The sequence below is a fragment of the Aulostomus chinensis genome, chromosome 19 (assembly GCF_037954235.1).
Source record: "Aulostomus chinensis isolate RoL2024-O1b breed Wild chromosome 19, RoL_Achi_v1.0, whole genome shotgun sequence".
Lineage (NCBI taxonomy): Eukaryota > Metazoa > Chordata > Actinopteri > Syngnathiformes > Aulostomidae > Aulostomus > Aulostomus chinensis.
Window position 1 is genome coordinate 19,380,687 of NC_141338.1, and position 24,667 is coordinate 19,405,353.

A 24,667-nucleotide genomic window follows, 5' to 3' on the forward strand; every position below is an offset into this window, starting at 1 on the left:
GGACACGCATGGTTTCACCGCTGCCTGCTTGAGCCGTTGTAGTATGTGTTTAGACAATTTTGTCAATAGTTTGCTTACAATAGGCACGATAGTGGTAAAGCTGTGTGGATTTTGGAAGTGGGAGGAGATCAGATTGTCATGTCTATGAAGGGCCGTAGCCTGAGAGCCCACTAAATGAAGGCGCTTCGTAGCAGATGTGCAGATTAGCAGATCCTACCTGCAGTTATTATTTATGTTTATGCCGTAAAGAATGGAGCAGGAATGAGTCCCAGGAATAGCTTAGCTTTGTTGAACCTCCGCTCTGACTGATGCCTATCAGTTGGATTATTTTCATTTTATGCAGAAAAACAACAGGATGCTCTTGTGTGTTCCGCAGGGAGGGCAGCACCAGTATTCTTAATAACCTGCTGTCACGGATGGAGCAGTACGCTAATAACCTGGAGAACCTGGTGGAGGAGCGAACACAAGCCTACCTGGAGGAGAAGAGGAAAGCTGAAAATCTCCTCTATCAAATTTTACCACAGTAAGTTCATTCACACTCTTTTCCCTCCACTCTGAAGCTTAAAACTCCAATATGAGCCCAGTAAACTGGTGGAAAGGCTTTCCAGTGCAGCTCACTGACACTTTGTCAATTGTGGTAAATCCCTGCGTTAATTAAAGACTGCGAATCCCTCCCAGCTCACTGTAGATGAACGCCAACAGAAAGAGCTGACAGGCAGGCAGCTCATTAAGGTGGGACAGAAGAGTAGACATGATAGTGGGTTTAGGAGTTTGGAAAACACAACAGGGGCAAATCCAATCCCTCTCCCCCGTTAAGCCTTTTTTCCTCACTGAAAGTCACCTCTCCTTCAAAAGCTTGCAGATGGGGCGACGAGCCTGAGAGGCAGATGAGGCGTCACTTCTCAGCGCACTTTGGTGTGATTTGATAAGAGAAATTGAGCACGAGTGGAATTATTAAAGATAAATTGACAGTTCATGAGGCTGCCAGGCAAAACCTAATCTTCAGTCCAGTTTACCAGAGCAAAGGCGTAACCTTGCTTGAGTTGGTGTTCTCCGCTCCATTATGTGTCCTGCCCAGCTTGTTGTTGTTAGGTTGTGCTAACTTAAATACTAAAGATGTTAACTTCTAGCTTTGGATCATAATAAAGGGCAGTCTCACGTATGAATGTGGTTTCCCTCAGTGTTACCAAAGGGCACCTTAACGCACTCTGGGTTTAGCCCCACCCACGATGATTATCTTAAATATAGACGAGGACAAACAAGCCGAAGCACTGTTCTTCTTCACAGAGCAGAATGATAACAGTTGAGCCAGATGTGTCCCCTGCAGTCCAATAAAGGGACTTGTGGCTTCACAAGACTACATCATCAAGTTTTGGAGAACTGAATCTTTTAGGATTTTAAGTTATTCCTGTTTAGGTGACTGCTACAAACATGGTGTCATTAGTTCTTAGGAGCTGCAGCTGGATCTTCCTCTCATTATCTCATGCAGCTGAGAATCCTCTGACCCTGCATCATTTCTTTGACCTCTCGTGTCTCTAACCTGCAGCTCAGTAGCAGAGCAGCTAAAACGAGGGGAGACGGTGCAGGCGGAAGCTTTCGACAGCGTCACCATTTACTTCAGCGACATTGTTGGCTTCACATCCATGTCTGCAGAGAGTACACCACTTCAGGTACACAGTGTGCAGTTAATGGGTCATTCTAATCCTCCGCTGAGTGCTTTCCACTCTGTAACTCACTGTTTCAGTCTGTATTAGCCCTTGGTAGGTTGGAGTACTCCAACAGGTGCCCCTTTCCTGACTTAACATCTAAAATTCTAAAATCACTGGTCGTGATCACAATCGCAGTGAATTCTCTGTCTTTACTCATGCATGAAAGTGCTCTCTACCTACAGTGTGGCTCATAGTTCCCACAGTGTGTGTTCCCACACACGGACTGCAACTCAGAACAGTACAGCGGTTCGATGGGAGAGCATGCTGACGCAGAGTTGAGTCACATTGTGCCACAGCTTATCTCCCACTCCCTCGAAACTCAGAGGGAGGTTTCTAGGCTGATAAACATTTTCATGATCTAATGCTGGACATTCTTACACCTTGGTAGTGAGGTGTCGCCTCATGAGCGACCTCTTTTCATTGCATCTCTATTTTTCCGGTTGTGTGGAAACACCGTTAGGAGAGCCAGAATTACAGAGCAAAAAGATAAACCCCCGCTAAATAATTCCATCCACCGCTGCTGCAATACAAGTCAGACAAAAAAATTGCCACGCCTCACGCTTGATGCAATTGTTGCTCAAGTAGAAAGAGTTTGGTGAATACGACGACATTATCAGGTACTTCACAAGCATTTATGAGTGTGATCGTTTCCCCCTTACATAAGTCTTACACGATGTAGTCCGCAGCACTACTTTTAAAATCATTGATTCGCTACATGAGCACAATTTAGTCTGACATCGCCAAACCAAATCACATCTGCCAGAGCAAATAAAACACGAGCTAGCAGATCCCCCCCCCCGCTCCCCCGCTACAAATGGGCCTCCATCCAAACCTTTCATCTGTATTCTCGTAGCCAATAAGGCTATCAATGACTGCAAACTAGCAAATGAAAACCATGGAAAATGTTGCAGCAGGCAGAGGTTTGGAGGGGTGACCGCTGACCAGAACCGCACTGTTAATTTAGGGACCAAAGAAACCAAACCTAGATAGACAACAACAATAAAAAAAAAAAGATTGAGGGAACAATGGGAGCTGTTTGTACTCACTACGAAGTCCGCACAGGTTCCAAAGCATTTTTAACACTTTTAGCTTGTCTGTCTATGTGTTCTGTTTCTATGCGTAACCCTTTAAATGCTGAACGAGCCCCTCGCCGTAGCTGAGGTTGGCCTCCCAGGCAGACTTGAGATGAACTCACCTCTGTGGGAGGAGCATGCGGAGAGAAACGTGCAAGGGGGGTGTCACCTGAGCTCAGCGTTAAGGGGCTAATCTGAACAGCTCATTACAACCGGACAACAGATCAAGATGAGTCTTAATAACAGGTGTGTGTTCGTGTGTTAGCATCAGATCAAAGTCAAATATACTGTATACATGCACAGTAGTGGAAAAAGTGAGTTTTTCCATCAGATGGCCCCTTCAGGTGAGCACTCTTATTTGAAGGGAAATATGCTCATTGTCCATCCTCAGCCAGGAAGATGATCCCCTCCTCTCCTTACTTCCTGTACCAGGGGACTGCTGGTTAGCGTAGTGAAGTGAATGATACTGGATTGTAAGAGTTAGCGTCCCTCTGTCCAAAGTCAGCTGAGTAGTGTGTCACTAATCTAACAGTCCTTCTACTTGAGAAAAGATTTTCAGTACTCTTACCACCTCTGCCTAAATGCACGACGCTCCCAAACGGTTTCTGGTCATTTGTGGAAACGGTCACATGACTTTCAAACGAATGCACTTCCACTGGAAGCACCTTTTGCTGCTGAGATACAAAGTTTGTGGTTCGTCAATGTAATGACACTGACGACGGTTATGAGTTTGTCATTTAGAAAACTTTTTTTTGTTGTTATTCCTCTTTGGAGAATGAGATGAAGTTCAGATATACTCGCAGCAGGGTTACACTTTGTTAGGCAAGCATTGCTGGATGATGTCAGAACAATGAAAAGCATCTACAAGAATCGATACATTAAATTTCATGAATATTAATGGCACTGCTGTGAGACTGGCTTGGAAAGCATATGGAGGAGGTGGCAGCACTTTTTAAACCTCCAATAGTGTCTGCTGCTGTTATTATTAGGCCGTGTTCCAGGCCAGAAACCTACACGCCTGTACAGCACAGCATGCAGCCTTAGAGACAAAGTGGGAGGCAAAGAAAGCCCACAAGGCACTGGTTGCTGCACAACTGTAAATAAATAGTATTTTGAAGTGTGTGTGTGTGTGTGTGTGTGTGTGTGTGTGTGTGTGTGTGTGTGTGTGTGTGTGTGTGTGTGTTTTTTTTTGGGGGGGGGGGGTCATACAATTATACCAGAACAGAACTCTGCAACAGCCAATGTAAAAAAAAAAAGAAGAAGAAGAAGGAGAAGAAGAAAAACTACAACTGCGTCTTGTTTTTGTTAAATGGAGCCACCCTGAATTTAAATGGGTTCTCTCCTGGTCAACGCTCCACCCCCCGCCAAGTTCCATGAAAATCACCATGGTAATTATTACCGAGGTGATAACAAAATCGTCCATAACAGATGGACTCTGGCACAAAATGTCCTGATTGTGCCGAGACAAACTAAATTATACCAATCATCCTAAATCTTTGACGAGCGATGGCCGTTACGCCATACTACGCACACCGTTCAATACAGGCTGTGTCAGGGATTTACACTGTCGGATGATGTCACAGGTCATGTGACTGAGTCAGTCCACCAGCTGATAGGGTTAAATGGAGCCTCAGTGATCGGAGTGTTGATGTTCTCTCTCTGTAGGTCGTCACGCTACTCAATGATCTGTACACCTGTTTTGACGCCATCATCGATAACTTTGACGTGTACAAGGTGAGTCTGATGACCAGGAACAAAAATGGAGCCTGCACGAATCAGTCAATGCAGAACTAAATAAATGATTGCGAAATATATTTGGTCAGGCAAAAAGCCTTTACTGTACTTTGACATGTATTTAATTCATTATTTACACATTTAGATTTATTTGTGTCTGCATGTCAATGAGGTGGGCGGTCCTAACATCAGTCTAAAGCAGGATTGGTTGGAGTGTCGTAATCAGAGCCTCTGGCTCATCCAGCCCATCACGAGCGTTTGGTCCGCCCACCTCATTAACATGCAGACACAGAGATACAGAAGTCAATAAATAAAGTCATGAATAAACCATAAACAAATGCAGTCATACAGAAAAAAGTGTCAATGAAATGGACAAATATTGAAATGCGTAAATAAATGCAAAACTGATTTTAAAAAAGCCTTTTTAATTCCTGACGTTTATTTATTTTCCCTTTATTTTATTATTCATCTCTGCAGTTATTTATTTGTGTTCATGCCTCCTTTTTTCAATGGGAAAAATGCAGCTGATGAAATATTCAACACATTCTCAGTGCTGGGATCCAGTGATTGATGGACAGAGGATCTCAGTTCTGAAGTTCCTTTTCTTTCCTAACGTCCTATCTGTGCCCCAGGTGGAGACCATCGGTGATGCCTACATGGTGGTGTCGGGGCTGCCGGTGCGGAACGGTAAACTGCACGCTAGAGAGATTGCAGGGATGTCCCTGGCTTTGTTAGAGCAAGTAAAAACATTCAAGATCCGACACAGACCCAACGACCAGCTGAGGCTAAGGATAGGAATACATACAGGTGAGCCCCGCCACGGTGACCTGGAAGCGTGGTTGCTGCTGGAGGCCTGCTGAGGCGTCAGCAGTACCTCTCCCGTTTTTCTGTTGCCATTTTACGATGGTGTAACTCCGCTTCTCACTCTGACGGTCTGTCATTCATATTTCCGCCATGTTTGACTCAACAATTGATTGAGTGATTTGTTTACTTTCTCAGAGAGAAAGAGCCGCTAATGAGCCCAGCACCGAGCCTTTTCAGAGATGTAGGCAGTGATTTTTGGAGGCTGAACCAGACTATTTGGAGCCTGTAACTGCGAGCTGCCCAAGCAGGCGTTTTGTTGACAAATTGATTCAATCAGGTTTTCCCGTGGTTTTTGATCTTCTACTGAAATGCGCCACAGCAAATGTTGCAATGAACCCAGTTGTTGTTGGCACCAGTTTTCCCTCTCAGACTTGGATATCTCGTCTATGATAACTCATAGTTTGCACCGTGTGTAATGTGGAAGCTAATTTACTGCAAAACGAAGTTTGCATCCTGACTTTTCAGACCTTTTCGATGCCTTGTGTTTCTTGCGCAGGTTGTGTTTTCTAATCATCCAAAAATACATTTTCTATCTAATTTATGACACATTTTTAAGGGACGTGCCAACCTATTGGGAAATGGAAGAAGCTAGAAATCCTTCTCTCCTCTGTGTGTAAAAAGGAGCTTAAACCAGGGAGACCAGCTAAGTGCTAGTTAGCTTAGCACAATGAATGAATCTGGCACAGCTGGAACTACTTGCCTAACTGCGTTTCAGTGATTTGGCGCAATACATCAAAACTTTGGCAAAACGTTTGCCCATGACTACAAGTGTTGCTGCTAATCTACAGCACTAGATGTACTTTAGATTAGGGTATCGTGCTGCGTTCTTTCTTACTCGCTGGAACTATAATCAATCGCGCAGAGAGCGCAGGGCAGGATGCCGACGAGCTGCCAAGCATAAACACTCTAGATGTTTATCTTGAGCTAATACTTAGTCTGATGTCATTTACAAGAAGTCTCTGACAAATTTAGACTGCATCGGCTCATATCAGCCCTGTTTATGTTCTCACTCAGACACTCGACACGATACAGCAGCAACCGACCGGACTTGCGCAGGCTGCCATTTGGCGTCGTCAGTTAAAGCACTACTTCAATTCACTCACACGTCTGTCACCTACTTAAAAGCGTTTTCCCTCAGGTGGTTGGGCGATAATGACAGCCGTGCTTAGCATACCAGATACGAGAGGCTGTTTTTCGTGTGCTGACTGAGCTTAACTCCTGTTTTCTAGGGCCAGTCTGCGCTGGCGTGGTCGGTCTGAAAATGCCAAGATATTGTTTGTTTGGAGACACTGTCAACACGGCGTCTCGGATGGAATCTAACGGAGAGGGTGAGTGTCAGGGTCACTTCTTATTGTTTGCTTTACCGTGGAGCTCTGGAGCGCTCTCACACTGATCTGGGACCTGTTTCAAACAAACCTCCGGGGTGGTGAGACCTCATTTATTTAGTTGGTTTTGAGGAACGTCTTTTTAAGTTGGTAGTTACTTTGCTCACAGGCCCATTTCAGACCTCGTCGCAACTACACAAATGACACAAATGTCCAGGGCTATTTTTTACAGGTAGATAAATAAAGATTTATGTTTATGGACTGTTATGTTACTGCATTCAGATGGGATGTACAAAATATAAGGTATACCTCTCAGTAGTATAAGTAAGTAAAAATGTAGTAGCACCAGTGTTGTATATGGAGTAGAAAACATGGTAAATACACACTACTTTGTCATGTCTGTGCACACTAGCAGTACACGCTGCAGTGGTTGAATCAAAAACAGGCTGCATAAAAGACCAGCATATCAACTTAATGCTTTATGCACTGACATTTCTGTTCTTAACTGACAGTGACAGGAACTAATTTTATGAAACTGTGGTTGGATACTTTGTGAGCAAATCAGCCGATGCATTGATTAACTACCAAGTCGCTTCCTGTATTCTGCCTCCGCTGGTAAATAATTGATAGCACTTAGAGCGAAGGGCCCTCAGCCGGCGATAAACTGTGCTGCTGCCTGCAGCGCCGCAGTCAGCCTCGCATCAGGGGAATGTGTGCAGTCATTGGGCTAAACAACAGTGGTTTTCATCCCTGTCTGATCAGACTGGAGCAATTGACTCAATGTGAGTTTCGAACATTAAAAATTCAATCCAGCGAAAAGTTTTTTCTCTCCCGTTGGTGTGTTTTACAGCTTTGAAGATCCACGTATCCTCAGCTACCAAAGAAGTGCTGGATGAGTTTGGCTATTTCGACCTGCAGCTACGAGGAGACGTAGAAATGAAGGTGAGCGTCACTTCATCATGCACGGTAAAAAAAATATGATTGCTGCCTGTTGCAGTAAGTACTACCGACTCAGTGCTACGTCCAAATAGCAGCCTACACACTCAGAATGCAAGAATTGAAAAATAAGGGAGGTCTTTTAGGTTATTTCACTGAATAATGAGATATACAACAAATATTTATATGGAAAGGTGTTTCCTAAATGGAACTTTATCTTTTAAGGGCACCTTCACTGCATCCTGGGCTTAGCTGAGTTTGTGGTTGGCTTTGAGTTATGACTGTTTGCTCCTCTGTAGCAGGAGGATGCTGGGTGGAGTCAGACTTGTCTCCTGTGCGCTGGAGAAATGTCTGAGTAGTTTCTCTCTTGCAGGTGTGTAGAAGCGGCCCTTGTTCAGACAGAAGACAATCAGATTTGAGAAACAAATCTGATTGTCTTCTGTCCTTACTGGGTTCACATCCACTTTGCTGTGTCCAGACATCGCCAGCCTATCTAGAAGATCCAGACTAAAGGCAGCCGGCACCCACAGAGAAACAGGTTGCCTGTAACAAAGAGGCACTTTTAAGTCCCGTTGCAGCGTCCACACTGTCCAGATTGAGACACATTCATAGAAACAGATTGGAATCAGATTCCAAACCACACCAAACTGTACTTTTGGGGGGGGGGGGGGGGGGGGCTTAATTGTTTGTAGTTTTTTGTCTCCAAACACAATTTTGGCCGGCAGTCTGGAGAATTCAGCTAACAGCTAAAACGTGAAGCCAGGGGGACCTCTTCAAATCGCTCCCGTCGTCTGACTCAAGATATTTGTTTCACTTTTGATAAGCACCTACGGAGGAATGTTTAACGCTTTTACTTGATAAATAAATGTGTTGATCGTCTAAGCGTTTAATATTCTCAGCAAGAGATTGAAACAAATTCAGGAGAAGCCGTTATCGCAACATCAGCAAAATGCTGCTGCGGCTTTGTATGAATCATGTTGCTCCGTCGTTGGTGGAGGAAGTGGAAGGTAAACCGATCTGCAGCAACCATCAGGGTCACCCTTGACTGAGTGAAACCTAATCGAGGCGATCACCCCCACTTGCCACCCCTGGCTTCGTCTCCATTGATGATTCTATTGATTTCTGTGTTTTTTCCAGGGCAAAGGTAAAATGAGAACCTACTGGCTTCTTGGGGAGAAGACTGACGTGTATGTTATCTGATAAGGCGGCGGCGGCGGCGGCAGCAGCGGAGACGACGGCAGAAGCTTCGGTGGCCGAGCCACTTCTTTATTTGTTCTAGAATAAGTCTTTATTGGTGATTTCCGTGCAGAGGAAAAGTGAACAAAACCATACAATAAAAACTGAAGGGATTCCAGGTATATTTATTACCTGAATACTGTAACTGCAAAAACAGAAAAAACAAACAAACTGTAAAAGTCGTTTTTGTATGAAGAACCTTTCTGTTCTGAGAGTGAGTACTTTTCACTGATAAATTCTTATTTTTTGTGCTTTCTATATTCAGATTTGTATAATGTGTTTGGAAGTCAATGATGTATTAATATTTCCTTAAAACATCCAAGTTTGGAGGCACAGTGTTACGATCGATGTCACTGCAGGCGTTCATCATACGAGATCATATGTATATATGTATATCCAATATACTGTAAGATATTTTGTTCAATAAACTGATTAAAACACTTCTTGCCAGTCCTGGTTTACTCCCGGGGGGGGGCGGCGTGTTCTGGTGAAGCCAGCAGGTGTCTGGGCAGAGACGTTCATCCTTCCTCATTCTGGTCAATTTGTGGTTTTATTACCGAGACATCCTGAAAATGGAGTTGAGAGACGACATCTGCAGCTGCGTGCTTCCATAATTAACAGACAACTGCAGAAAAGGATTGTGGCCTTTAAAAAAAAACAGACTAAACGAGCAAACATAATAGCTATAATAATAAGAAGAACTCATAAACAAACGTAGGGATTAAAAAAACCTAACTGATAAAGATGCATGTAAATGTGAAAATAAGTAAACAGAGAAACCACAGCTAAATATACAGTATGTAGTGAGAGAAGCCCCAGAACTTGCATTTGTATGCCGCCATGAAGTGCCTGTCATTGTGACCTTGACCTTTGACCACCAAAATTTTTCCAGGTCATCCGCTGGGATGTTTTGTGGAAAATCTGAATATTTCCCTGAAGGAGTTCCCCAGACACCATGTTGGCGGTAACGGTGGGTGTGGACATACGTGAAGGAATAATTAACACAAAATATTAATGTATACGTCAAAATTGGTATTTTTTAATCGTTTTCCCTAATTTGGTCATTTCTTTACGCTTTTTTCCGTATTTTTTCTCTGTATTTCTTCACCCGTACTGTATGTAAATGAGGGGGCGTTCCCTGATGATGTCACGACAGCCATTGGTTCGTCCGGATGAGGCTTGTGCTTGTCAGGTTTCCATGGATATAAGAAGGGCACTAATTGGAAAATAAAAACTGAGGGGGCTTCTTGGATGAGCAGCCAAACGTCTTTCAAGTTTATACACGGCTGCTCGGAAACACTGAATACTACCAAACAGTACTGCAAAATAGCTGAATGACTCCAGCGATATTTCAACAGCCTCTAAACATCAATGAGAATTCACACCCCCTTAGACCTTCAGTCAAACAAACACAACCGATGTGATTGGATGAACGCAGTCACTCCACCGCTGTATCTCATTCCTGCAAGACGGAATCAGGTGTTCCTCATTTTTAATGCCGACCAGGAGGAGGAGGGCAGTTCGAGTCCGCTGCACCTCAGGCTTCGGCACGACTCTATTTTTATCAGTGCGGCGTCAACCATGTCTCTTTACATTTGATGATGCTGGCAGGATGATGATTTAAAATACAACAAATGGTCCCCAGGATGAAAAAAAAACCGATGAAGAATGTGGACAGATAAGAGAAGAAGAGGGGGCGGGAGTGCGGTGGGGGGGGGGGGGGGTGGGGGTGGGCAGCAGGCATCTGTGTGTTTGTTGTAATGACATCACCACTCATTAGATGCTCATTATCAGTTGCAGAACGGGCATGGATGCTCTGTGTGTGTGTGTGTGTGTCTGTGTGTGTGTGTGTTTTTATCTCTGCTGGAGAACATCTTCCCCTCCTGCATGGTTGTAATTACCGCCCACTTCCTGCCAGTGACACACCACCACCGTCAGAGCCTGTTCAGGCCACGGCGGCGTGCTGAGTGAAGGTCTCTGCTCAACCAGTGCGTTGACCTGTTAGCTTCTCACCACTGACAAGGCTGTCAATCATCTTGTCATGCGTTATTTTCAATTTTTTTTTTCAGACGATCAAGACCTTGAAATACAAAAATCTTCAAGCGCACTGTAAAAAAAAAAAGTGCACATAAATCAAATAATCCGCTAAATATTTAATTGTTGGATGATTTTATGTTTTTTAGGAGTGTGTTTGTTCATGAAAGGCCTTCAGAACAGTGTGAGTGTGTGAGTGGTATTTCAGGATTTTCTGTTGTTGTTTTTATTGATGAATGTCTGTTCCTCAAAAGTTATGGTCACATTTGCTAGGACAATGAAATATAGCCTGTCACAGTTCAGTCAGTACTACACACACACACACACACACACACACACACACATATATATATATATATATATATATATATATATATATATATATACATATACGTGAGAGACCGAGAGAGAGAGAGAGAGAGAGAGAGAGAGAACAATGCAGCCTCCCCTTCACATCTCCTTTCAGGCTGATTCTTTCTGAAAACAGGGTAGAGCCAAGCAAGAGAAATGCAACTGCAACAAAAGACAAAAATGACAAGTGGGTGTCAACTTTCATTTGCAATGATCAGAAGATATCCACTCCCAGGCCCCTTTTTTTTTCAGAATAAAATTGTTTTTCCCGCATCATCACAGGAGATAGTGAAATATTTGGAGGAAGAAAAGAAAAGATGCATATAAAACAAGCTAAAATTACTTGTAGTCATAGCGACCAGCTACTAATCCCTGCTGAAAGCTCCGATAGGGATCAGCCGCTCCTGGAATTGTCCTGTGATTGAAAGAACACACACATGAACCAGTAGCATGCGCTGTGTGTGACCCATCAGTGTGTTGTTGGGAACAGCAGCTCGCTGTGCACCTGGGGACACAGGTCTTTGTAAAGGTGCAGAGTCCAGATTGCTTTTCTGGTCATTTCCGTCTTGTTTTGGTCAACAACAATAGCAAGAGCTTTGTTCCATAAGGGAGGCTTCTGTGTGTCGTCTTCCTCAGCCGGACTGCAGAATTAGAGGCTGCGCCGACACAACCGGAGCTCCCTGGTTAGAGAGGCAGGTCACAGGGACAGCACATGCAGTATTGACTTGACTTCGAGGAGAAAAATCAAACGTTCAACGTAGCCTGGATTGGGTTCCATGTTTGCCATGGCGCCCAAGGCTGGAGCAGAGGGGACCACTAAATATCCCTGTGACCCAAGTGTTGGCAACGAAAACTACAACTAGAATTGAGAGACAAATTAAAAACAAAATAACACAACACACGTAGCTGCTGCAGGGACATCCCCCGCTGGCGGCGATGCCGTGATGACTGGCCGTGCCGTGCTAACACACCAGGCTAACAGGGTGGTCAATGCTACGGCTCCCTGCCAGGAACAGTGTTCCGTTGTTTCATGTGAAGGTCGGGCAGACGTGAGGCTCCGGCAGAACCCCTACATCCCTGTCACATGGTCAGTGCTTCCAGGTGGGGATGCTGAATTTATCAGTCAATCGTGAATCATGAAGTGGACTGGACGAAATTCATGTTTTGTTTTACTGTCCTGCTGATGAGGACTTGGGAGGTGTGTGGTTGAGTCAAATGTCCTCTTTTTATGGCTGGTTTTTGGAGGTGGGTGACCCTGGGTAGCCGATTGTAGCCTCTTTGTCAAGCGTGGGAGAGACTGAGGTATTTGCTCAGAACCGAGCTGTGAGCAGTAAATGTTTTGTGATTACACAGCAAAATGAATCATTGTGAATTTAATTCATGAGCGCTGGAACGGCGTCTTTGTGGGGTCTTGTAAACCCACGAGGGTCGGACACTGTAAAGACATGCAAACTGAAGAATCAATCAATATTTAGCACCTGCATTGACTTGAACTACACATAAAATGTTGAGAAGAAAAAGTAAAAAACAAGCAACTGCGGACATCAGGACGACCCTCAGCCAAAAAAGGGAATCGAGGACACCTCTGTTTTGTTGTTCTTACCATAGTAACAGGCAGATTCCCTCTTACGCAGTCATATTGTACACCTTTGAATATGACTATTCTACTGTCTTCCTCCTCCACCGCACCCCTCCCCCAAACACCCCACCCCTACCCCTCAACCCACAGATCACCTGACTAGATCACCCGATGGCGAAGATTTAAAGTCCAGCGCTACATCATATTCGTCATCGCGACTCGTCCAAGTCCAGGTTCTCAGGGATTGGGAGGCTGAATTTGGTTGATTTTCTGAAAGGCCTTGACATTGTCTGTGCAGCAGTCACACCCTGTTACACAGCACACACACACACACACACACACACACACACACACACACATCAGGACATCACAACCTGACACAAAAGAATGAATAACTGTTTCCACGAAGCCGAGAGGCGACACTGGACACGTAATGGACACGCTCTGATATTCTAGGATGCCATTAGAGGCCGGGTGCTCTTTTAAAGAGAGAAACCCTCCCGTTGTTGCAGTGAGAAACAGAAGTGAGAGAGAAAATGAGTCGGATCCATCATCTAATCCTTTTGACCCACGAGTCTGATCGTGTAATGTACTCAATTTACTGACTAAAAATAGACCTGCGTGTGTGTGTGTGTGTGTGTGTGTGTGTGTGCGAACTATAAATTGGATTTCTTAAAAGTTGGATAAGATACAAAAAATGTAAAATTGTGGATCCAGACGATACCAAGGATGACATCAGGTTCCACTTCTACAACCCAACCAACCTGGCGAGCGCTCACGGTACAAACAGGAGCTGCGTATGTCAGTGATACGGCTTTTAAAAAAGGGCGTTTGAAATAACGAAGACAATAAAATACAGCAATAAAAGTAAATTAAAACTAATGTTTGAAGCAGGCATGATTATATGTGTGTGTGTGTGTGTGTGTGTGTGTGTGTGTGTGTGTGTGTGTGTGTGTGTGTGTGTGTGTGTGTAGTCGAATAAATCTGATTACTCAAATCAAACATGTCTTTGTATCACTTGATTACAGAAGAGCACTCCTCATCCAGCACCTGGGGACTGTGTGGAGGTGCCTCACGGTCAAATCCAGCTGTTAGTAAAACAATGAAAATGGCCTCTGAGTTGCCGTCAGGTGGGAAAGAATCCAAACCCACTCACCAAACCAGAACCCGGAGCTTGTCAGGAAACAAAAACTGAAAATTTCAGGCATCGGTGGGATGAATAGGAAAACTCTGGGATGGCGCCACTTGTGTCCCAATGTCTGCGGCAGAGGTGTCACCCTGATACTGTCTAGCTGCTCATGAGAACAACAGTCAGGTTTCACCGTTGTTACAGCCAAAGCTGCTGTGTTAGTTCACTTGTTCCGGCACCGGTGGTCTTCACCTCCAGGGGGCTGGTGTTCTGAGTTTGGAACATTGCGCTGGATTCCTGGGATTAGCGGTGAAGTTCCATCCTCCAAAACAAAAAAGCAAAACATGGCAATCGGAGGCGAGAAGTCAAACAACGCGACTCACCTGTACTCGCTGGTGATTCTCACTCCAAAATGTGACCGCCTCCTCCGTTTTATAATCATGAGCCTGAGATGAGACAAGAACGCACTGTCAGATACGGTCGACGGCCCCGTGGCATCATGGGTACATGTGAATAAGCACTGCTCTTCTCGTCTGCCAACCAATCAAAACACTTGAAAGTTCACTCCTAGGTGAGAACACTTCCACATGACCTCCAAAACCCTCTGAACAACAACCTTCTCTACCTCCTGAGTAGCCGACATCCCTGAAATATGTCTTCATCTGTTCTGGGAGAATCCCAAAATTAAGATCTGGAGTCAAAGAAACCTTACCCGCCTCTCCTTAATTACTCATCTTTGTGCAAAACAAATTCTATTTCCTGTTTTTTTCAGCTGACCGAACAGCACGAGTAGACCTCACGGGAGCACGTGGTGCGTCGCAGGGGTTTTTGAATGGATGGCGATGGCTTGGAGAGCTCTCCGGGTCCGCTGTCATCTACTGCTGCCACAGACACCAAAATGACTGACTTGCTCAAAAGTAGTCCTCGCTTCTGCTTTTGTGTTGTGGGCAGGTAGAATGTTTTAATGCGGTTGTGTCCTTCATCGTACACCACAGCCTCGGCGGTGGAAGCTGCTGCCTCAGCTTCATCTCATGAATGATATAGCCGCTTTATTTTTGTCCAACTTCCCACAATCCCCTTGTTTAGTGAAGCGCTCTGGAATGTTTGTGTCCTGCTGCTGCTGCCCTTTTGTTGATGCTGTCTCCTCTCTTATTGTTCATGAGGATGAATGAGAAGAAAACAACTCCCCCCAAAAAAAAGCATTTAGGTAACTGAGACTCAAACCAACAGCCATCAGGGCTAAACAACACCAGGCAGTCAGTGTCTAGGCCATGGAGCCTGTATGACAGACTGAGATCAGATCAGTGGGTCAGCCAGCAGTCGCTGACGTTCGACTACCGTCACAAAGCAGGCTCCTTCTTAACTGGCTGCTATCACCATGGTAACCAGCGCTGTACAGCTAACCTGCTCCGAAGAAGGTTGACTTCCCTGATCTGATCAAAACCCGCCAACAGCCAAATTAGCAGCCAATCAGCTCTGGGCTCCTGGTCACGAACAGCTGTCCGGGTATGGACGTCGGCAGCCTGCGCTGGTTTAAACATTAGAACTGCTCTTTTACATCAGAGGAGGGCGGGTTCTTCTAACAACGGTGATGAGACGGCCTCCTCCCAACGCCGCAGACCCCAGTACACATTCTAAACAGATATTCAGGGCTGAGGAATGTGGTCCAGTTCAGCCTCGCTGCTTTCATTGCAGTCCCAGTCAGCTCTCAACTCTCTGTCCATTTTGAATGAGCTAAAAACTGTAAACAGAAACTGAAACTATCTACCAAAAATATTTGCAAACGGGTGAAAACTTGACTGTGTTTTTGCATACATTTACATAACTTTAGTTTTATTCCTTTTTGTTGTTGTTGTTGCCGTTATCAACTCCTACAAACCTGCCGCCACCGTTCAGCCTTATGAGGAGATCTCGTGGATGCTCTGATTTCTATTGTTTATACACTTTAAAATATTCAGATCTTTTTTTTTTTCTTCTTTTTTTTTTCAATGGAGAAGAATTCATAGAATTTTCACCTCTTCAACCTGAAGTGCGAGACATCACTCCCACTCTAGAAGACGGCGCTGGAAATTCAACTTCCTCTCAGTCTCACAGTTTTCAACCTTCACATCCAAACTAAAGATGAGAGCTGGTGTCACGGTGACAGGACTCAGAGGCGTAGGGTTCCCACCCACAACCCCATCCACTCCCGCGTCACCCTGAGCTTCCCCCTGCCTGTCCCACTGTTCAGTTTCCTCCATCTCTGACTGGTACTGCAACCGTTTGCAGCTTCATGTTCACATTTTCTGCTAGAATTCTAGCATCAGTAACAATACTTCAGCTTCCTATAAAACAGTAAATATTTTTTCTTGAACCTGAAACCGTTCAAGAATTTCCTCTTTTAGTAACGTGATTACAGTACATATACATACTTTCGTAGTTTTTGGAGTACGGGGCGTGAATCCCTGGACACTAAAGTCCCTCTGGGTAGTTGTGGAGTAGTCATTGACATGAACAGATGGGGTCTGTGCTGCATCAAACTTCTTCCTGTGAGAGAAGAAGACGTCAGCTGAAGTTATATTTCCATTTCCACCCATTTTCTTCTGCTTATCCAGTTCAGGGTCGTGGAGGGGTGGAGCCTATCCCAGCAGCCTTCAGGCAAGAGGCGGGGTTCAAAAATATTTACTTCATTCACCGGAAAGATAAATGGACATCATCAGTACAAACTGATGCGCCCTTCGATCCAGCTTCAAAATTATTATTTCATTAAAAATGTTCCTGTCGTTTCAGTCCCACAATTTGACGACTGGATTAAATAAAATCCGGTATTGACGGCAATTCACTCGTCCAGCTTGAATTTTGCTGTGGAAATCTTTTGTTTGTCTGGACTGTTACGTATGTACAATAAAGTGGTTTATTTAAACTGTTGAGCAGTTTGCATTTTTCGTGACCATCCCGCAGACGCCCTGCAGCACAAGACATTAAAAAAAAGATGCAGTTACGTGAGCATGCATCCAAAGGAAAAAAAAGCTTAATGAGTAAAATGCCAGTCCTGACAGAAACACCCACACCAGCAGCTGAGTGAGTCCACACGGTCCCGACCAGAGGCCGGTGAAAACGTGTTCAAGGCCCTGAGAGGGAAATCTTCAGGAATTATTTGCGCTGATCTCTTCATATCACCAAAGCGACAAGATTTCGCCTTCCAGCCGCAGGAAGAAGCGCTGCTGCATGTGGAGCGGCATCTGGCTCACCTCCAGCGAGGCCCTCATTAACGCTCATGCCACCTCCTGGTTTTCTGGACTTGACAGGTCAAAGCATACTCCACTTCTATTACGTGCAAATTCAAAGCTGAAACTCTCATTTGTCTGGAAATACTTCCAAAATTCTCTCTCTTTTTTTCATTTTCAAGTGTCATGTAATATTTCCCGAGAGACCAATGAAAGTGTTAAAAAAAAAAAAAAATCCGTCTGATACAAATCTGCAAACTCGTGGCTTCGTTCCCAAACCACGATGCATTCTTGGTAACATTTTCATGAAAGCCTGTGCAGAACTTTGTATCATGTTACATTTTCCTGTTAATGTCTGAGTGGTGGGGGTACCACAGCTTAATGGGGGTGTGCACAGACTCCTTGTGTTCATTTTATTATTCGGCTGTGAGGCTGAGGCCTACTTGGCGTGGAATCACCACGTATGCTGGTCAGAACCTCTGCATCTGGCGAGCCAAAGAGCCGTGCCCCGTACCTTCACCTAGAACCTCTATGAGAAATTAGTAATCAACCGATCAGAACCGCGTTCTCACAGCTCTACTGCAACCCAGCAGCCCAGCTTCTTCTTGTAGTTGAGGACACTGCTGGAAAAGTAGAGCAGTAGAAAATGGAGTCTCCCGCTCAGCAAGCGTAACGTTAGAATTAGCACAGCTGTGAGAGCAGTTATGGCAGGAATAGATCCAGTAACAGCAGTACAACCAGAACAGGGGGGTGCAGGAGTGGAGTCTAAAAAAAAAAAAAAGGTTTTGCCATTCTTCAGATTGAATTCGGCAAACGCTGGCATCAGACGTTTTGTTACGCTGAATGACTGAAGGAGCTCGTCCAGGCAAGCGCAGGTTTTAGGTAGGAGGGGCTCCAGACGTGGCTGCAGAGTTTGTGGGACCTCACGTGGAATCACCCAACATTGGACTCTCTTGGATCACAAACCACCACAGTTTGGACAGTGGAGGGAGTTGAAGAGAGGAACGCAAACAAGGCTCCGTGCTAAGCTAACAGCTAAACTGCACACAACATCCCCTCCACATCGTGATCCCCCTCTAGAACCGCCTGCTTCCAAAACCACGACAAACCACAACTGAAAATGAACATTCTACTACGTGTCGGTCAGGTCTGATTAGTTCAGGTTTGGCCGCCAACTCTTGCAGATGATCCTCCCAACAATCACCTCCAAAATTTGTGGGGAAGAAAGCGCCGCCTTTACAAGTCTTTGTGCCGTCAAACTGACGAAGTTGTTATTTCAAAGTTAAATAAAAGTTTCTTAATGATGCTTTCATGTATTCAGGCGATACTCCAAATTGTGTCGAATTATACTGGAGTGATATCTAAGCCATATACTTGCCCCGGAGCACAAAAAACTTAAACTCTTCAAACCTCTGATCTGCTTGCCTTCATTCCTCTTTAAATCCAAAATGGCGTTGATTTTAGCATAACAACAGAAACGCCAAGGAAAACCCCGCAGCTCCGCGCCGCACAAGAACCCGGCACAAGTCAAGTGGCAATGGTGTGTACATCCAAAGACCAGGAGTGATGAGACAACGCCTACTGGGGGGGAAAAAAAGTCATCAAAGACGTGATGTTTGTGTTCTTAAACCAGCGCGGAATGTCAATAACCGTATCTATAAAATCCCTTTAAGCTGACTGACCTCCACGTAAGATAACATCACAAATGCTGCCTTCAAGGGTATTACAGCTGTGGCCGAAGCGTAAAACAAACCCAGATGTGAAAATATTACATCACTTCCAACAAAGTTCCCCTAAAGTCACGATCAGGTGGTCGTCTGCGTCATTTTCTGCGATCATTCATTCGCCATCAAAAGATGAGTGAGAACAGTTTACCTTATCTCCTGGGCGATTTGTCGTTTCAAGTAGTTGGCCCTGATACCTGAACCACAGAAAAAAAAAGATGTATCAGGTGTGTACTTTTCAGTCTTTTTAGGGACGCAGAGATAAAGATGATGCAGTATGATAGGACAGCCCTGCGGTCCAACCCTCTCTTTGTGAGGATTGCAACATCTTTTAGACTCTTTCCACAGCGGCCATCTTGAAATGTCGCTGCGGGGTAAACACAGGGGCAAATAATATCATTCATTGTGGCCCTGTTCCATTTTTGGTGGGTTTGAGTCCTGGTATTGGTGGAGCAGACGATTGTAAATGCAGCAAGAATCGTTCAAATAGTGACACCAACATGAAATTTGGTGCATTTGCTCTTCAAATCCCTCTCTTTTAAAAAAAAAATACAAATCACGAAATTCCAAGATGGCGGCCCCAAAATCCAAGATATCCACCCAAATATGTGTTTTTTTCCTTTAAAACCCGACATGCATTGACTTTAAGCCCTATAAATGTACTAGAGTTGAATAGAAAGTTGGGTATTGTGGATATTTTGGTACCAAGTGCATGTCTGCATCTGTCACAGTTCTTGAGATACAGCGTATTGGTATTTTTACAAACTCGGAAGAGCAAAAAAAAAAAAAAAATTGTCCCATTGATTGTAGTGAAGTGAATTTGATGATATAAAAATGTTATATTCATGACCTGTTCATTTTTCAGTAGAGTTATAACATAAAATCCTAAAACCAAGATGGCGTCCAGAATGGCTGCCATTCACTTGAAGTAATCATTGCTCAGCGACTAAGAAAAATGTTTTGGTTTTTTTTGGCGTGCACGTGTTTTTGGTGCATGAATCCTGGCATGGTGCCAGGAGCTGCAAAGCCAATGGAACGCTTGACACACACGACCATGAGTCCCAGAATCGGTTATTGAATGTCCAGGTTCCTTCATCTCAAAGTCAGTGGGATTTTTAAATAGGACTTTGGATGAGCGCCCTCCAACAATGTCTGTGGTGAATGCATATTAAGAATATATATTTTAAAATGTATTGTTTTACCGCAATATGGCAGTAAATATCACACTTGTGAACCTTTTATCCATCCATCCATCATCTTCCACTTATTCCTGTTAAGGGTTGTGAGGGGTGGAGCCTATCCCAGCAGCCTTCAGGCGAGAGGCGGGGTTCACCCTGGACAGGTCAGCAGTCCATCACAGGACCAACACAGAGAGACAGACAACCATTCACACTCACAGTCACACCTACAGTCAATTTAGAGTATCAATCAGCCTCGTCCCCTCTTGATGTCTTTGGACTGTGGAGGAAGCTGGAGTACCAGAGAGAACCCACACAGGAACAGGAGAACATGGAGACTCAACCAGAAAGATCCTGTGATGGAGCCGGGACTGGAACCTGGAACCTTCTTGCTGTGAGGAGACAGTGCTGACCACTGCACCACCACCTGTGAACCTTTCATGCGTCTTTAAAAACAGTGGTTGGTAACAAGTGTTTGACCGACAGAGCAAAGGTTGCCATTGAACGTCATCACGCTAACAGAAGGGAAGCAGCTGGTAGAGGAACGTGTCTGTAGTTCAGATCCTTGATGGCCTCGTGGTTGCTTTTCGCTCCAAGTGACCGGATTTACACTTAAAATAAAACAGAAAAGTTGTGTTCGTTTGTGAGCATTATCTTACTGAACAAAATGTGGATCATAACTAATTTTCTGTAATAATTTGAAATTTTATGAAAAAAAATTGGCTTTTTGTTTAGGGAACCCCGGTGATGCTCACTTGTGTGGCTCTCAAAAATGCGCCATCCCTGCGACACAATGATTCACAGAGATACATGAATTTATCATTCATGTAATTAAATGAATTATAATGATGCGAGATCATTTTCTTATTGTGTATTGGGGGGGGGGGGGCAGACCCTTACCTTGCACCCTCCCTGCTGGGTTCTGCTGCTGGCCGTAGGCGGCCCTGTGGGTGGTGACGGACTCCATTTTACAATTCTGATCCGTGGAGAGAATTCCTTTATGTCCACGTCTCTGAATATGCGTGCACGTTTCCCCGAGGTCAAGATCTTCAACGGCGGACTTGAAAAAATAAAAAGCAAACATGTCGGTCTTCAATAATATGACAAACACTTTGGTCTGATGAAAGTTCAAGATAGAAACGTGCCACTGTCTTTGAACGTGTGCATTGTATCTCGTCTTATTTCATGCCTTTTCAGTCCCGTCTCTGAAAAGAGTCATGATACTGTGTGAAAAACAGGTATATATATACATATATATGTATATATATATACACATACATATATATGTACACACACACATATATATATACATATATATGTGTGTGTGTGTATATATATATATATGTACATATATATGTATGTGTGTATATGTATATATATACACATACATATATATGTACACATGTGTGTTATATATATATATATATATATATATATATATATATATATATATGTATAATATATTGGGTCACGACTGTGGCAGGAATGAACCTGTCAAACTATACCAGCAACAACGGTCCAGCCGTCATTAACGATTGCTCGTGTGCTTTATAGCCTAAATGTGAACAATTAGATTGTCACGACACGGATGAGCGGGTGAATTCAGGGTGTGTCAGCAGCGGCGCCCCCCCAGTCTGAGTCAACAACATGGCTCACTGCTACACTACTACTACCACGCGGTACACTGTCAAAAAAACCTGCCTGCTATTGCAGTAAAAGTAAATTAGCGTGCCTGTAGCCTGCAAGCCTTTGATGCTTTTTTTTTAAGTACATTTATGTTTCGCTACTATCAAACAACCGGTTTGCTCAAGAGTTCAGAAACAGACTCATCAATTCACCATTTCCACAATGAGGTTTGAATGCTAGCTCACATTAGCGAGGCTAACTATGAACTGACAACCACTCACCTCCTCCACCCAGTTGTGAATTTTACATTTCCCAACTTTAGGTTTCTCGGTCATTGTGTCCATGAACAATATAGTCAGCTAAATCTAGATTTCCTCTGAACGCACGCGAGTGTTGAGATGTGCGAGTCGGAACAAAAAGACCAAGGTTGTCTTCCCGGTTGCTTTATGCGTTCAGCCTGTGAAGCCTGTGATGTGTGATACGTCCGAGATCACAGACAAGGAAACGCATCAGAAGCCTGTGATGAGCATCCGCTGCTGGAGAGAAGACACAGTGACCCGCTGATAGCTGTTTACTCAAGTTTATTGGAATTTCAAGAGCCATCGGTTGGGAATATCCTTATACAGTAACTCTGTATTTGAAGCAATTGAGCAAGAACAGCAATGCAAGCAAGTTAGCTAAGCTAGCATGATGAGGAAGAATACGGAGAAACCTGGAGCATCCAGGAGTGTGCACATGTGACGTGGTCTGGATGAAATGTCAAGGTCATCCATGCAGACACGCGTACAGAGAGTTCCTGCAACTGTCATCTAAGCTCTCTGTCATCTCAGTGTGATCATCTGAGCGCTCTGTCATCTCAGTGTGATCATCTGAGCGCTCTGTCATCTCTGTGTGATCGTCTAGGCGCTCTGTCATGTTTGCATCTCAGCGCGTCATCTTAGTCATCTAAGCACCTCCTACCCTCGGCCCTCAGACCCCTGACCCTTGGTTCCCGGGACCATCAAACCTAGCATAGCACTTCTTGGAGGTGTCAGCAATGTGCACACCAAGACTGATGTTGATTGAATGATCAGTTGTTGAGAAAATGGAGTGAAAGACTGACACACAGACAACCAGCGCAAAGATTTCTTGCGTTGTAATACTAAAGTTTATTGGAATTTTTTTTAATTAAAAAACAAAATTTGAAAAATACCCAAGACTCATGTTAAAGTGATTCTTTTTTTGTTTTTGGATTGCATCATGGGCTGCACGGTGGTGCAGTGGTCAGCACTGTGGCCTCACAGCAAGAAGGTTCCAGGTTCCAGTCCCGGCTCCATCACAGGATCTTTCTGTGTGAGTCTGCATGTTCTCCCTGTTCCTGTGAGGGTTCTCTCTGGTACTCCAGCTTCCTCCCACAGTCCAAAGACATCAAGAGAGGACGAGGCTGATTGATGCTCTAAATTGACCGTAGGTGTGACTGTGAGTGTGAATGGTTGTCTGTCTCTATGTGTTGGTCCTTTGATGGACTGGTGACCCGTCCAGGTGAACCCCGCCTCTCACCTGAAGGCTGCAGGGATAGGCTCCAGCCCCCCACGACCCTTACTAGTAAGGAATAAGCGGAAGACGACGATTGCATCATGACTGTCTTTGTTTTTAAACTAATTTCACAATTTTATTTCAATCTTATTCATGTTTTACATGTGGTATCCGTTGATTTTTTTTTAACAGATGTTTCACCACTTACATTCATCCTCACTGAATCAAAATCAAAACGGTCATCAAAATCTTGCACGGAATTAATCATTGATCTGAATTTCACGATCACAAACTCACCATAGCATGCTTTCAGGTAAATCATCAATCAATGATTTCCTGAAATTCGTGAACTCTTCACAAAAGATGTTTTCTAACAGGAAATGGGGGGAATGTGATAAAAGCATGACCCTTTTTTTCATTTTGGTCATTTTGCTGTCAATCTTTGATGGATCCATTTTATTAAGTTGAACTCTGCTTTCCTTGTTATGTCTGTTTGAAGCAGAACCTCGCCTCACATTTGAGGTCTGTGCTCCATCTTTTGTTGTCCTGCCTTGGTTGTGACGGTCATTTCACTCAAAGATGAGCAAATACTGCACTGTGGGCCTCTAGCGATAGATACGTTCTGGAGGACCACCCCATCTCTCAGAAAGCATCGACTTACCGAAATGAAGACACATATTATTCATATCAACGCAACCCTGCCATATTCACCACTGTGCTTGTTACCGTGGATATGAGACACATGACAAAGCACACAGTCTGTTGCCGAGAAACAGCAGAAGTTTTGGTTGTCAGGCAGCCAGTGCGTCTGGAACAGTCTTTCACCTCAGCATGAAGCTCAATCATAAATCCAATCAGTCTTTTTATGAATGCTAGACTGCCAATAGGTGTTGATTCATCATTGTGTAGTCATCTAGGATTTTTCCAGCTTCTGATACCACATGTTGAAATCACATGGGTAGGCAGGTGGGGTAATCGAGAAAAGAAGTATTTTTTCTGCTGTTTGTATTTATTGATTTATGCTTTCCCAAGGGACACAAAAATGTATGAAGTGAATATGGACGGGTCACCAGTCCATCACAGGACCAACACATAGAGACAGACAACCATTCACACTCACAGTCACACCTACAGTCAATTTAGAGTATCAATCAGCCTCGTCCCCTCTTGATGTCTTTGGACTGTGGGAGGAAGCTGGAGTACCAGAGAGAACCCACACAGGAACAGGGAGAACATGGAGACTCACACAGAAAGATCCTGTGATGGAGCCGGGGCTTGAACCTGGAACCTTCTTGCTGTGAGGCCACAGTGCTGACCACTGCACCACCGTGCTGCCTACCTTACATTATCAAGAATGAAAATACAAGGTTCAAATATTTTGAGTGGCCAAACTTTCATTACGAAGTTTTCAGGTGGTCTTGTTTTGCATCTCATCGGGCCTACAAAGA

General features: G+C 44.3%; 2 protein-coding genes across 2 annotated transcripts in view; one reads left to right on the top strand and one right to left on the bottom strand.

Annotated features, from left to right (window-relative positions):
- npr2 (natriuretic peptide receptor 2) overlaps positions 1–9,310 on the top strand; it is a 72,296-nt gene extending 62,986 nt beyond the window's left edge. Inside the window, exons 16-22 of the mRNA XM_086186774.1 lie at positions 377–523; positions 1,547–1,670; positions 4,448–4,516; positions 5,149–5,323; positions 6,610–6,708; positions 7,556–7,647; positions 8,779–9,310. Coding sequence (XP_086042900.1) covers positions 377–523; positions 1,547–1,670; positions 4,448–4,516; positions 5,149–5,323; positions 6,610–6,708; positions 7,556–7,647; positions 8,779–8,841 — 769 coding nt within the window. The 3' untranslated portion in view covers positions 8,842–9,310. The remainder of the gene's footprint in view (positions 1–376; positions 524–1,546; positions 1,671–4,447; positions 4,517–5,148; positions 5,324–6,609; positions 6,709–7,555; positions 7,648–8,778) is intronic.
- Positions 9,311–12,991: 3,681 nt separating this feature from the next.
- Positions 12,992–22,259, bottom strand: spag8 (sperm associated antigen 8). The gene is made up of 6 exons (XM_086187224.1): positions 21,986–22,259; positions 20,979–21,138; positions 19,052–19,097; positions 16,382–16,496; positions 14,354–14,416; positions 12,992–13,149 (listed from the first exon to the last, which is right to left on the bottom strand). Exons 1-6 carry the CDS (start codon positions 22,046–22,048, stop codon positions 13,051–13,053), a joined length of 546 nt encoding a protein of 181 aa, XP_086043350.1. The 5' UTR covers positions 22,049–22,259; the 3' UTR covers positions 12,992–13,050.
- Positions 22,260–24,667: the final 2,408 nt, after the last annotated feature.

Coding starts and splice junctions, on each gene's coding strand:
- spag8 (XM_086187224.1), bottom strand. CDS start 22,048: ATGGACACAATGACCGAGAAACCTAAAGTTGGGAAATGTAAAATTCAC. Junction 21,139..21,985: donor TTCACAACTGGGTGGAGGAG/GTGAGTGGTTGT, acceptor TATTTTTTCAAG/TCCGCCGTTGAAGATCTTGA. Junction 14,417..16,381: donor GTACTCCAAAAACTACGAAA/GTATGTATATGT, acceptor GTCTCATCTCAG/GCTCATGATTATAAAACGGA.